The sequence below is a fragment of the Lagopus muta genome, chromosome 2 (assembly GCF_023343835.1).
Source record: "Lagopus muta isolate bLagMut1 chromosome 2, bLagMut1 primary, whole genome shotgun sequence".
In the NCBI taxonomy this organism is placed as follows: domain Eukaryota; kingdom Metazoa; phylum Chordata; class Aves; order Galliformes; family Phasianidae; genus Lagopus; species Lagopus muta.
Genome location: NC_064434.1, coordinates 19080654 through 19095374, shown reverse-complemented (window position 1 = coordinate 19095374; position 14721 = coordinate 19080654). Strand labels below are relative to the sequence as shown.

Sequence of the window (14721 nt, the reverse complement as noted above, 5' to 3'; positions counted from 1 at the left end):
AAAACCTTCCACTGAATTTAATTTATGAAGCCGCTAAATAGATTACCATTTTCCTTTTATGGTGCTTTTTTTCTGGAAAATTCTGATTTAACCAGATTTCAGTCCTACTGCAAACCAAAATAATCACACTAATTTAAAATCCCTATTATGGGTATTGTGTGAATAGACAGTCCTACAGCACCTGGCTATCGATCAAGCACTGTGCAGGGATTTGGTTTGAAACAACCATTTGTCATGAAAAAGAAATTCAGAATTCTGTATGAAGTTGGAGCAGCCTTGTGGTCTGAGCATTTCGTGAGATTTTAATGCAAAGATCTGGCAGTTCTCAGAAATCCACAGTCCAAAGTACTGAACTTCTCCAAGGTGGGTGTTCCTTTCTTTCTTAATGAAGCAAATTATCATTGGAAAGAGACTTACGTGTGGATAAATGATAGTAGCTACCTGCAAATAGCATCCGATTATCAGATTCAGTGAACAGAAAGCAAATGGAGGACAACTTAATACCAAACACTTTATTACTTATGCATGTTATTTACATTATTTACATATTGCACATTAGCTGGAATGTTTTATACTTTTATTATATAAAGTAAATTAATGGCAGCTTGTGTTTGTGTACAAAATCCATGCTCCACTGTCCCCAAAAATATTTCTACTTGGAATTACATTTCTGGTTGTCATGCAATTAGTACTCCCAGGGTACAATGTGACCCCAATGCAAGTTTGTTTTAACCAAACTTTAAAAAATTTGCATAAGCATGAAGGATATCAAGTGACCACAACTACTGTGGAGAAGATCTTTAGTAGTTCTAAGTGTACTAACAAACATTCCTTAAAACTGTAGAATTAAGCAATAGAACATCAATTTTCTCGGTGAAATATTTGTGTTTATGTAATTTTTGGCAGCATTACACATCATTTGTGGTGTGTTTTTAAGTATGGAACATTATGTATTACTGGCAGTTACGCTACTGTAAAGAGAATGTCAATCTGCAAACTTGACAACATACAAAATACGTGTTAAAAGAATTATGGGAAGTAGTCAATTTGCAAAAATAAATCTCTTGTTCACAATGGAATATGTTATAAAGGTAATAAGTTCTATTTCCCTGTTGGTTTCCAAGGCACTTCTCTTGATTCTTGATGTTTCTTGTAATGGTAACAGTACCTGGTGGATAAAAAAATAAAAGAAGAAAAAAATTGCCTGTCATCATTTTTATATTTAGATAAAACTGCTTGAGAATGTTGTTAGCATAGCTAAAATAGTAAGTAAATAATGCCAGAGAATTCAATAATAAATCTTCACAATGATCTAATAGTGTGTGTTGCTCTGCTAAATTAAGTGTTTTGTTTTGTTACTCAAGGCTGAGTTCTGGAAATCATTCTTGTTTTTGTGCTGGTTTATTTCAGGTAGATAGAAGAGACTGGAATATTACAGTTCTACCAGTTGACAGTATGCTTATAGGTAAGTTTAGCCTGTACCTACATCTGCAGCAGTGATGTCAAAAAGTGAATAAACAAGGATAGCATTAATAAATTGCAAATTTATTTGTTAATGCCTTGCTATTGGGAAGCTGTTGGTACGATGTTTAGTAATATAAATCATCAAGGTAAGGTTTGAAGTATTTAGGAAGGATTTGGTGCTTCATTGGGTCTGTTAGTGAAGAAATTTGGACTTATAAGAAACAATCAAGTAATTTCTTGAGATTCAGTCATATAGCTATTGCTCCTGGAATCTGCAAATAGTGAGGCAACGCAGAGTAGAAGCTGCAACAGGTCAATTGCTGCCAGTTCTAATAACTTTTCCCAGAACAGATTCTTGGAATGAAATTACAGCCATTTCTCTGGCATTGGTATTAAAAATCACTGTTAACAAAATTATAGATTTCTACATTGTGTATGCACGTGTACTGTCTACTGTAGAAATATTAATTTAAAAGTTGTGCAGTGACGCCTACCACAGCCTCTCTCTCCAGTCCTTTAAGCCAGCTGAGAAAATGTAGTATGACCTTCATTGCATGCATGTATCCAGAAATCTATCTCAGTAACTTCTATGTTGACGTTTTCCACAACTGTATTTTCTAGTGATGTGACCATAAAATGCTGCAAGTAGTGTCTACCCAAATTCATGTGTTTCTAAAACCAGTTGTTAATGCCATTATTGAAGGAAAATGCCCTAACTAGAGAAAAAAGATGTCTTACGGTATCAGATGTGGAAAATAAGAACAAAACAGGAGTGGATCCTCTAATACTAGAGTTCTGCTGATGCCACTTTTCATAGTTGTAATTTTCATATTTTGTATCCGAACATACTTATCTCGGTCACAATCAATGTGAACTCTGATATTTTGAGTTTCTCTACATTTTCTGCTGCTTAAGTGTAATTTGTAATGGTATCATTTGAATGCAAAGTCAGACTTGATGTAACCCATTGAAAAGCAAGCTATTGATGCATACAGAAATACTTGTTAGTATTATTTAAGCGTATATTTAATTCTGCAATGTTTTTGAAACTATTAGGAAATGTAATAATGTTACTGACAAGCTTAGTATAATTTAGTTTTCTTCTGGCTGTGTAGATAGAACAAATATTTATTTTATGTCCTGCCTTAGAGGGGAAAGTGATGTAAATTTTGTCTTGCATTTTGATCTGTTTTCCATATGTGTGTCCATACTGTGCTCTATTTAAAGCGAAAAGGGTTGTCTGAAAACAAATTAATGTGTTTTTAGTCTGATTAGAGTGTGATATGACTGACAAGTTAAACACAGGTTTTAATAAATAGTTTGTTCATTACTAATGAGAATATGCAGCTTACCAAGGCTGGAAAAGCTAGAACTGACTGAACTTATTTGAACTTTACCTGCTCTTGTACAGATACCTGATCAAAGTCTGTGGGTCTTAGATGCTCAGTGCTCAGGTAAATTTCAGTAAACTTCTAAATCTGTAGTTTTAGTTTTCTAAATCGGAATTTTAGCCTTAATCAATCTGTTGCTGTACTTTTAAATGTTTCTTATAATCTGTGTTGCATGCATCAGTCTAGAAAAATTAGAATGGAATTTAGTATAGTCAAGTAGTATTGTTAGTGGAGATCCTGAATGGTACTTGACTGCGATAGGCATACAACTCCGTTTTCTTTGACTCTTATTTTTTTTGTTTTCCTTTGCTAATGCAAATAATAATAATAATAATAAACATGCTTTAAAGGCATATTACTGCTTTTCTCATTTGGTTCTATTCATTATCTGTGCATGATGTTAATTCTGAGAAAGAACAATACAAGAGAGGAAGTTAATGTTTTAAATATCAATATAAATAGTAAAACATTGCACCAGTAGGGCTCTGTGGCAGAATTTCCATTTGCTAATATCTAAAATTCCTTTTCCTTTCCCATCAATCAGCGCCAGGTGGAAAGTGGCTCTAGTGGGAGCATCAGGTCACAGAAATCCATACAGCAAAGATCAAGCCGTTAGTGTTACATCTGGTGCTAGCTACAGATATCCCCTACTAATGAAAATTCAAAATTGCTTCTTAACAAAGTTGAACAATACCACAGTGGTAACCAAGTACGCGAGCTACCTACTTAGTTCAAAGCAGTGGTTCTGATAAAGTCTTAAATTAGTTTCCTTGGGGATGATTTCCTGTCACCAAGCAGAAGTGATTTAATATGTCATGAAAAATTGTATGTGACAGATCAACATATACTTTCTAGAAAAAAAAAAGGGGTTGTTTTCACTGTATGATATGCAGAACTCACATCTGAATTCCAACTTCACTTTCTTTAAGAAATGAAAGTATCTGTGATGTTTCTTCAGTGCACTTGGTCTTAGTCTGAATAAGAAACTGTAAGAAAGCAATTAAATACTGCTGTTCTACTGTTAGAAAACACTTGAAGCAAAACTTAAGTAAGAACCCAATATTTTTGCTTAAAGATCATTTGAAGTAATGCTTATACAATATGGTGTTCAGGATTGGGATGTCCAGTATGGTATTTGTTTTCTCTTTATGTATTTAAAGTTTCCGAATTTCTCTCGTACTTTCAATTTTCTTAGCATACATTATGAGTTATGGTTAATGCATCTTAAGAAGTTCACAGTTTTTTAATTTCCAAAGAATTTTTTAGTTATCAGGATGCTTTATCTTACTAGGATTTTTATAAAGAATCTTTGACCTTCTTATGTATAAATTAATTCTTGCTCTGTAATGTGCATTATTAAGCAAGCAATATTTATTGCTTTTATTTAAAATATTGCTAGTTGTATCTGCTTTTATGGGGAATAAATAACCAGTAGATTTTTCATGTACTTTTTGTATTATAGTTCCCTTTGTCACCCTTTGGTCTTGTATTTAGTAATTTAAAGCTGTATAGCGAGTTTTATCTTATTCATTATTAGCAACTGAAGAAACTTAAGGGAAAATAAAAGTTGATACATAAGCACTTATGTGCAAGCACTTAGAACAGAAATATGTAATCATACATTCACTTGCAGTCCTTAGTCCTTATGGGACCAGGAGGTGTTAAGAATGTATCATGAGATCACCATTGGTCCTAGAAAACACCTGGTCATGGAAATGGGAGAGTGCCAATAGGTGCCAACCACAAGCACCTTGTGGTTTTCAAACAAATGTAGTAAAATGTGAAAAGGGTAAAATAAAACTAAAAAATAAAAATAAATAAAAGTTAGAGGTAAAACTAGTGACAAACAAGGAGTACGGTCTGGGTTACTTATCAGAAAAGGGATTACTGAGTGATGTGTTAATGCAGACATGCTGCTCTGGATTGAGTGATGCTCTCTGAACAAGTAAAAGGGATCTATTGGGACTGTGCATTGCTCAGATATATGGGACAAGCGAACTTTGAAAGTATAGTCTAAGAAGTAGACGGGAAAGGAAGCTTAGCTACATATATGTGGGATAAACGAGATGAAGAACGTGTTCTCTACTACTTCGGAATTAGTATGAGATTTAGAATTGATACTAACCCATAGCTTTATGGCAGAAACAAAAAAATGTACATTTCCAGACTATTAAAAAACCCTCTTAAACTAGAGAGCCATCTTAAGCAAGAATAGTTTTGAAGTCTTGTCTTGCTATGTTCAAAACTTCAAAACTACTTGAAAACCCTCTGTGGAGATAAATGATTGATTGTTATTTGGACAAATACAAACCAAACCCAACCCCTACCTTTTTCTACATCTCAGTCCATGAAATGATTAAAACAAAGCCTGCTTTGCACTTCCCTGTGAAAGTGGATGTGCTACCCACACAAAAATGAACTGATTCAGTGGAAAATATTTGTGTAGAAAAGATGCTTCATTTTATGGGGACACCAGTGTGGATCACTAGGCACATGTGATAAAGAATAGCATTTCTCTCCACTAATAAATGCTGTGTAAGGGTACTATTGTTTGTGTATCTTTGTGGAGGAATACAGAAGAGAAGCCTTGTTGAGACTTTCAAACGTGTAAGTCAGCTGAGCAGAGGAGTTGCTTGGCAAAATAAGATGGATGCAGTTTTTTCTAAAAGATTTTCACGTTAAGTGAGAACAGTTATAGTTACTAGTTTGTGCTTTCAGGGTAGGATGTAATGATACAGATGGAACTTCCAAAAGAACGGAAGAAAAAAAAATCTCTGCTCCAATGTATCTGCTTGCTAGTCTTGGTAATAATCCTAGTCACCTGCCTTTCACTGGTGAATATTATTATATAATAGCCAATTTGTTCCTTGCTTTCCTTGAAATGAAAGGTTGAATCCCTCAAATACATTCTAGTTAGGTCAAGAGATTTATTGATCTGCTAGCTTTTATTTGTCTTACTGCTATATGCAGTTGTTTCTACAATTCCATTCCTGAACACATGGTGTGAGGGTAAAAAGTGTCTTTTCTATGGCTGCGTGTTTCAGTGACATCAAGTCACCTAACAGTCATTAGGGCTTAGAAACCTTCTGCTTTGAAGCTGGGCTGCTTTAGGAAGTGAGGCAGAAAATACTAACAGGAATGTTAAGGTTAGCCTGAAGTCAAAATGCTGAATTACGTCTAATTATTTAATATATTATCTCTGCTCTTGCCATTAGAGGAGTATTTTTTAAAATCTACTTGGAACCCTCTCTTGAAAATTTAAGCAAATTACATCTTATTTTACCACACTGGGTGAAGAGAATGGCTTATGAAACCTTTTATGAAACTGAATAGCTCAGTTATGTTTTCTCATACTCCTCTTTTCTTCCCAATTCCTTTTAGCTGTTCTTGTAAATTCTGTTTTCTTTGGTCATGCATGTTGCTCTTTTTCAGACTCTGACCAAGAGGCACCTGTATGCCTTCAAATGTTGGGTCCTCAATTAGATGCATTATTCACAGTGATTATTTCAGGTGTTTGATAAACGTTTCCATTTATAAATTTCATCTTGTCCTTTGCCTTGTTTTCAAGTGTGACACGGTTGACTCGTGATTAGTTTATGACCCACCGTAATCCCTACACTTTCTACAGAACTATCTGTCTAGTAATTCATAACTTGCCATATATTTCTGCAGTTGACTTCTGCTCCTTGACTTCTTAATTCTGCTTTCCCTCGTATTTTATCCTTGTTCTAAACTAAAATTTATCCTTGTTCTAAACCATTCAGCTAATTTTTCAAGATTATTTTCAATTTCAGTATTCTTTGCTGGTTGTGTCTGTTACTCTGCTGTCATCAATAAGTATACTAACTTCTCCTACAAAAAAAATAATGAAAATGCTGACCAATGACATATCTACAATGTAGCTGTGTGACCCTGTTCAGTACAGTCTTCCAGTTTGACACTGCAGCACTAATAATGTGAATGGTTTTCCAACCATTTTTCCTTTTTTTTTTTTTTTTGAATAACATCTTCCTCACTGGCTTCTGAGAATGCCATGCCAAACAGTTTCTGTGCTTCAAAAGAAGAAATTAAGATCCTTAAGCATTATTGCTTTTTTCAGTGACTCTGTAAGATATGTATCTTCTCATCATGTATCTGATAACATTTGTTACTGCCAAATCCATGTATTACTTATTCCTTTGTCAAAGGTCACATTTCTGTCTCAAGCAAAGACTGAGGACGGAATTTAAATTTGTCCTTTTGTGTCAGTTTGTGTCAGTCTTCTAGAAGTACAGATCATTTGGAAGAACTGTTTTTTGGAGCATGCTGAGATCCCTCAAAGTACTTCTAGGAATTAGTGGTACATCTAAGCAAAAAGGGAGAGAATAACCATAGGCATGAAAATCCCAAGAAATCTGGGCAGCTTAATGTTAGTTTATGAACGCTACTAATACATTTTAAGTACCGTAAAAGCACCTGCAGCCTATCTGCATTTATAAAGCTGTCTTGTGTGTAGCTACTTATATATTAGCTTATGCTAAAATGTACCCCGTAGATCTACAGCTGCACTCATAAAAGGGTTGCTGCTGCCAATATGAATGATTGTATGCTGAATTAACTCTTGAAAAATGTTACAGCTGTCTTCTGTTCTATAACAACAAATTCACTATTTGCTAACTGTATAATGCTATAAATAATTCACAGCTGATGCATGTGGACTTATTATATAATGACTTCCAGTAGGGGGTAGCCTTTATTTACTGCCACCATTTGCCAGATTAAGCTAGTTACTCCAGATATTCTGAAAGAGGAATATCTTATCCAAAGAAAGGTATTATGAGTTTTCATGTATGAAACAAAATCCACAGCTATGCTGTTCAGTAAAATGTCATTACTGCTCTTAGAGAAGCTTACCTTATCCCTCCATGCACATTGGGCTTACTGCCAACCGAGTAAGAAGCCTGGCACATCTTTTGTAGTCTGTCATGAAAAAAAGAGCATAAATACAGACATTACTAAAGTAACCGATTTTGCTTTTAAAAATCAAAGTCAATAAAGGTGTGCAGATTACTGCTGTAATTAAGTTTAATGAACAACTTAGTTTGAAACAGTATAGGAATCTGTTCCTTGGACTTCAAAAGCTAGTGCGTAAAAACTTTGTAACTGAAAGTTGATCACAACAGCAGAATAAAGTATCTCTTAGTTGTTAACACTACTAAGTTACCCAAAATACTAGAAGTTATGACAACAAAATAGTTTTGTGCTGGCTCCCACCTTGTTGCAGCATCATAGATGCTTTTAATTTGTCTTTCAGATGCAAAATAATAACATAGAGTGAACAGTAAGCTTAACCTGAAATCGGAATATTATCAGAAAGTAATATCACACTGCGTGTGAAGCATTAAAGTTGTTTATTTCAGGTTTGTAGAAGACAGTTACTTTAAGAAGATGCTGGTCAGTCCAGTCCAGTGAGTGATGTTAATTTTCATTCAGCATTATTTTCATTAACTGCTAACTACATCCTACAATCCTAGAGATGCTATGTTAACAGTTTTTTATCTCACAGCATAAATATACTATCCAATTATCATTTGTACAAATTATCTGCCGTTATCCAGACGCTATGTTGGCAGGTGTATCACCTGTCAGAAGGAAAAGGCTAATTCAGACATAAAAGCCTACTAGTTTTTAGCTTCACAGCTTGAAGTATTTGTTAATACAGAGTCAAATGGTATTTGCAATGTTATCCTTATGAAAAAGGTAATATGACCATTTCCTTATTTAAATCACATTAGTTATGAACAACTCCATCTCCATCAATGTAAACCATTACATTAACTGTAAATCTCTCTGTTTCCAAGGAAATCTTAATATGAGGCCTTATGAATAGGGAGAAAGTCTGCAGGTCTTACCCAATATGTCTTTAAAATATATTTAGCTGAAATATTTATTAATACTTGAAACTTGGAATCAGGAACTCCTATTTCTATTCCCAGCTCTGCAACTGACCCAACTGGTTGACCTCAGACAAGTAAAATAAAGTGTGCTTCCATTCTGAAAAGGCTGTGCTAAAACAGCGTCTTATTCAATAGGTCCATCTTGGTATGATTCTGGAGTCATGCCTACAAAGTGATAAATGTTGGTTTCTGATTTATTTTAAATTCTCTGTGCTGCCAACACTGATGAAATATCATAATATGAATTTGCTTCTTTGTACCCATCAGCTGATTTTTTTTTAACTTTTTTTTTTCATTAAGCCTTACAAAGTTTTATTTTTGTAATTTACTGAAGAGAGAGGTTGCAAAGTCAACATGACTGATAGACTGGTGACTGAACTTAGAAAATATGTGATGCCTTTAAAGCATGTTATAGAATCACATAGCAGCTGAGGTTGGCAGGGCTCTCTGGGTTCATCTGGCCCCACCCCTGCTCAAGCAGAGACACTCAGAGCAGGGTACCCAGCACCACATCCCAGTGGCTTTTGAAGGTCTCCATGGAGGAGATCCTGCACCCTCTGGGCAACCTGTGGCACTGCCATTACGTGTTCTACATAGATAATTAACGAAAAGAAAATAGCCCCTGCTGTTGCTATTTTGAATTTGCAGCACTAGAAGTTAAATGTGACAGGTTTAGGAGACAAATCATGTGTTCTATGAAAAACACGCCTTTGATTTTGAACAAAAAAGGTGTATGCATAAATAGCTGAGGAAGCAGGGTTTACAGTCATTCTGTACAGTCTATTCACAGCTAAAAAGTTGTCTTGCCATTTCCCCTCACTGTAATATTAATGCTGAAGAGCACTGCAAGAAATACACTCTCACAGAATCACAGAATGGTCAGGGTTGGAAGGGACCTCAAGAATCATGAATCTCCAAGCCCCCTGCCAAATGCAGGGCCACCAACCTCCCCATTTAATACTAGACCAGTACTCTCACACTGTGTTACAACTGGTATTCCACGGAGTTACTCCACTTTAGAGTTCTCTGTTGTTTTATGAAAATTAGCCTTTGTTTTTAGCACTTACAGGCTGGGATGGTGCAGTCCCTTGTATTGTGGTAAAGCCGATGAAAGTGTTTACTGCATTTTGGGCTGAAGTAGAGTGGACCTGAAAGAGAAGGAAAAACTAACTTAAGAATCACCATAGCTTGCAGGAGAAACAGAACAGCTTATGATACGTATGCAAAAAAATGGATAGCAATGCAAAATTAAAACATACCTGTTAAGTGCTTTAAAAACTTGTCTTTCATCCTCAGATCTCTGGGAACTATTTCTGATGGAAAGAAAAAAAAATAGTCACTGCTGTAGGGACAGTTCTTGGCAAGTATGGGAAAAAGGAATGAATTCTGACCAGCACCTCTTGACAGATGCACAAAAGTCAAACTCATTTGCACACAGTAGGCCAAGTGCCAAACACTTGTTTTACCTTCAAAGCCACTGTGAAACACACTGTGATATGAAACAGGTGATGTCTATTAGGTGTGCAGTCATCAGTGGTGTTGACAGATAACTAACAATCAGAGTTTAGCTCTCCATAAATTGCATTTTCCCATTTACCTACTTAAAAACCTCTACAAAATTTTGATTCACAGTGACTGAGAAATGGATTATTCTAATACTGGTAAGGATCCAAAGGTAAATTCAGGTTTGGTTCCATGCCTCGTCTTCCAATTTTGTTATGCAAACAACATCTATTCTTTTGTTGGAGGTGTGTTTGTATGAGCACTGTCCTGCTGTAATCATGAAACTGGATTGATCTACTTACAGGAATTTATTTTTTTTTCCTCCCTCAAGCTGTAAATAAAATTCACAGGAAATGATTCTAAGCAAATCGCTCTCTTCTGGCTCTCTGTATTTGTGGTTTACCACCTTGCATATTGTGTTCAGCAGATGGCAAAATGAAACTGGTTTACTGAAATCCATTTTAGCCCTAACCCTTCCCTGTGTCTTCCTGATTTACAGCTATCTTTGATTGCTTTCTGTTACAAACCCAGTGCTGATAGCAGAGTGCTGCTTGTGTATGATACCCTACGTGGTGCTTTATTTATCTGACCATAAATGCTTGAGCAGCCTTTTTCATTCCCCTGCCACCTCTTATCAGATATAAAGCAGAGAACATTTCCATCTAGATCTGATTCGTTTCTGAGGTTAGACACTTCTCGAAAGTCATTCTTCATTTACTTCTAACTTTAGTCAGTGTAAGTAAAATTGACCTTATCGTATTTGACCTAATTATGTCATGAAAAGCATAAAAACCACACGTGCTTCGCTCAGAAATTTCCCGGGGGACAGACTCACTGGGAAAGTGATGCCAAAACTGAAATGAAGAACTCTTAAGCAGTAGTTCCAAGTTGCTGGGAATAACTCCGTTATGACAGGATGAAAGCTTCTCCTGAGGAGTCAGTGACACTGGTACCAATGCTTCTGTTTTGGTTTTCCAGTCTACACAGATAACTGATTGGTACAAGCCAAATGTTTTGCACCGATATGCTGATGTGGTTGAGTAGTTGAGTTGCACACATTAGGGTTCACCGCTCAGCCTGGTGTAACTTTTCAACATTTATAAAACAACATGTTCTCACTGCTCTGTTCTTAAGTGGAACAAAATTGGAAATAACATTTTCATGACAATCGCCAACAAATGCAAATCATGAGGATATTTGAATATGAGTGAGTAAAGGAAATAGAGCTCTATGAGATCAATAAAGGCAAAGTAACATACTAGCAAAATAAAAGACAGATTGGAAAAAGGTGAGTAGACATCTGCTGGTAAGTATTCAGAAAGTCACTTTCAGTAGGAGGGGTAAGATAAGCAGCAATGCTCCAGGGGTTTGGAAGTGAGCAATAAATGAGACTTGGCAGCAGAAGCCACATCAGCTTGCAGCTGGATGCACAGAAGCACACCATGAAACTGAGCTGTGGACTTCCACCCACCCCTTTGGGTTTGGTATCACTGCTTCCGGGCTGCTGTGGACATCCAGCCCTGGATGGGCTTCTTCTGGACAAATGGAACCTCATGCAGGTCACAGAGGAGCCACTCAGCTGAGCAGAACTGACTGAAGGAGTGACTCAAAGCATTCAGAGCTTGCATGGTGACAGAGGAGTACTCTGCTGCAGTTCCCTACCACCTATCAAATGTGTTACTTCCAGAGTACAAATGGGACTGATTAAAGCTGGGCAAAAAGTTAAATGAAATGACAGAGTTTCTGGTATCTATCACTGCATAGGCATAGAATCCTGCAGGGGAATCACTACTAGAGTGATTTCCACTTAAACCGGGCATGTTTTAAAAAATGTAAACTAACAAGAGAAAGAACATTTTCGTAGCTTCTTTGATCTCACACATTTCAGTCTTTTCCCTAGTTAGCAGGTTTTGTTCAAAGCCCACACACAGGAAGTCAGACTCAGATGAGTACATTGTCCAGAGGGTATGAGACTCAGATGTGAATGGAGTTTTTCTGTTCCAAATGTGCCTCCTGCATCACTTTCTGATACCAAAGTGAGGCTACAGGTATTCTGGGTGGTGAATCCTCGGTCTAAGATTGGTAACCTGATGTCTGATTCCCCTGTGCCCTGCGAAACAACAGAGACCTAAGCCACGGGTTAGGACTTACCAACTCTCTGCTCATCCTGGTATCCTCCGTAGTCAGCCACTTCCCTGCGATCCAAGCCGTAGTCGTGCTTGGAGAAGTACTGCACCCCACTGTCCTTCTCCAGGCGGTACCTCTTCAATTCCTGAATGATCTCCATGATGAGATTTAAGAGACTTTGCCTGTCCTTCAGATCCCCGGCGTCGGTTTTCTCTTTGCAGTATCCAGCCGAGAGCACCAAGAGCATCAGCCCCAGCAGCCCAGGAGACCTCAGTCCGCTCATCGCCGGCTGTCCTGCGGGCTGAGCGCGCCGGCGGAACGGAACGGGAGCTTCCCTGTTTCACTGCGAGAGAACAACAGCGGGAGCGGGTCGGAGGCGGGCGGCTCACGGGGGTGAAACGGGGAATATCGGGGGGAGCGGGGAGACCGCTCCGCAGGTCGCATAACGGGGGGAGCCCAACTTTCACAAGTGGGCAGCCGGCTGAGCCGCGCGGGGCCCGGCAGCACCTGCCCGCAACCCGCCCGTGGCTGCTGCCCCGCGCCGCCGGCGTTCGCTCCGGCCGCGTGTGCGCTGCCCGTCGGGCGGCTCCGTGGCGGCTGTCAGCCAGCAGCGGCGGGAGCGGGATGGGGAAAGGTGGGCGGCCGCCCCGCGCCGCGTTACCTGCGTGTCCGCTCCGAGGCGAGCTGCGTGCCCCCGGGCAGCGGCGGGGAGTCCTGGTTGCCGGCGGCTCGCCGCCCCCTTCTCGACCCTCTGCTCCCTCCGCATCCAACACCTTACTCCATCGCCGCCAGCCCCGGCGCACCGCTTATATAGGCTATAGGATGGCCATGAGACGGCAGATAGTATCGACTTGGAAGTGGGTGGAAAACAATAAAAGTCCACTTGGCAACCTCGGGAACGTCGCCGCCGCACTATTCCCCCCCCCCCAACCCCCCCTTCAGCCCTGCCCTCGCCGCTCCCGCCCGGTCCCCCCGTCCCTCCCCCGCCTCGGCGCTCGGGCAGGGCTCAGTCACCGCTCTCCGACGTAAGGAGACGGTCCCCAGCGGGCGTGTGTGGTGCGAGGGGGCGGCGGCGGGGAGGTGAGGAGGGGGGGGGGAGAGCCTCGCCCCGGACTTTAATTAGAAACGCGCGGAGCGGCCTCTGCAATATTCATGGCCCTGGCGCAGCTCCCGCCCGGCGCTCCCCGACCGCGAGGCCGCTGCCCGCCGTCACCCGCCGGGGGCCGCGCGGCGGGGGCGGGCGGGGAAGCCGCGTGTTTACCAGGAACTTCGGGCTCGGGGAAGGGGAGGTGGCGGGGCGCCGCCGGGGAAAAGGAAACATTTCTGCTCCAGCCGGCCGGGAAACCCGCGCAGAGGTGGCGGAGCGGGGTTTGGCTGTATTCTTGGCGCGGGCAGCGCCGGGCGGCGGGGCGGCTTCCTGGGTCGGCGCTGCCTGGAAGCTCGGGGACGGGGATGGAGACGGGACGAAGGCTCGGCACGGGCTGCGGGCAGCGCAGCGTCCCGTGCGCGCCCTGCCGCTCCGCCGGGCGGTGTCACCGCGAGCCTCGGCGGGGCTGCGCACGGCTGAGCCCCTCGGAACGTGTGGAGCTGGAGGGAAACGCGGATGAAACTCGATCCGGCTGAACTTTTCTATTTACTTTGATTGTGTGTATAAACCTCTCCCTTGGCAGACGAAAAAAAAAAAAAAAAACAACTGGCAAATACAAAGTTGGACCGCGTGGCGGGAGCTCTTTCCAAACGCTGAAAGTAGACCGGGGAGGGGGGGGAACCGACCTCACAGCGGCCGCGGGGCAGGTGAGGCGGCGGCCAACAGTGACCCGCAGCGGCCGCTGCGCCGCGAGGCGGCCCCTCCAGGCGGCGGGAACGGCGGAGCGCGCGGCGCTGTGAAGAGTGCCGGGTCTGCCCGCCGCCGGTAGGAGCGGAGCGGGCGCGACCTCGCGGGTACCGTGGCTGAGAGAGACTTTTGGGGACGTGACTGAGCATGAAGGGCTTTGTCTGAAGTCCTGAATCCCACCTTCTCTTTGGCCTTACCTGCCGCCCCGAGGCTCAGGGGAAGGAATTAATTGGAAGAGTAGCTCAGCAGCGACAAAGCATGGCTCTCGGCATGACATAACTTGATATGGTGTATTTACATGTTAGACACGCCAAATATTTACGCTCTGGCTATGTGCTGGGGTCAACTAATAGACATGGGCAAGATGGAGAACCAAGTAGGTACAGCCTGATGTTCATAGGATCACAGAATCGTTTGAGTTGGAAGGGACCCTTAAAAGCCATCCAGTCCAACACCCCTGCAATGA

The 14721-nt window shown here is 40.8% G+C and overlaps 1 protein-coding gene across 1 annotated transcript; it reads right to left on the bottom strand.

The window, feature by feature from the left end:
• Nucleotides 1-3: 3 nt before the first annotated feature.
• ALKAL2 (ALK and LTK ligand 2) lies at nucleotides 4-13322 on the bottom strand. The gene is made up of 6 exons (XM_048936684.1): nucleotides 13083-13322; nucleotides 12446-12764; nucleotides 10051-10104; nucleotides 9859-9939; nucleotides 7749-7814; nucleotides 4-1168 (listed from the first exon to the last, which is right to left on the bottom strand). Exons 2-5 carry the CDS (start codon nucleotides 12702-12704, stop codon nucleotides 7750-7752), a joined length of 459 nt encoding a protein of 152 aa, XP_048792641.1. The 5' UTR covers nucleotides 12705-12764; nucleotides 13083-13322; the 3' UTR covers nucleotides 4-1168; nucleotide 7749.
• Nucleotides 13323-14721: the final 1399 nt, after the last annotated feature.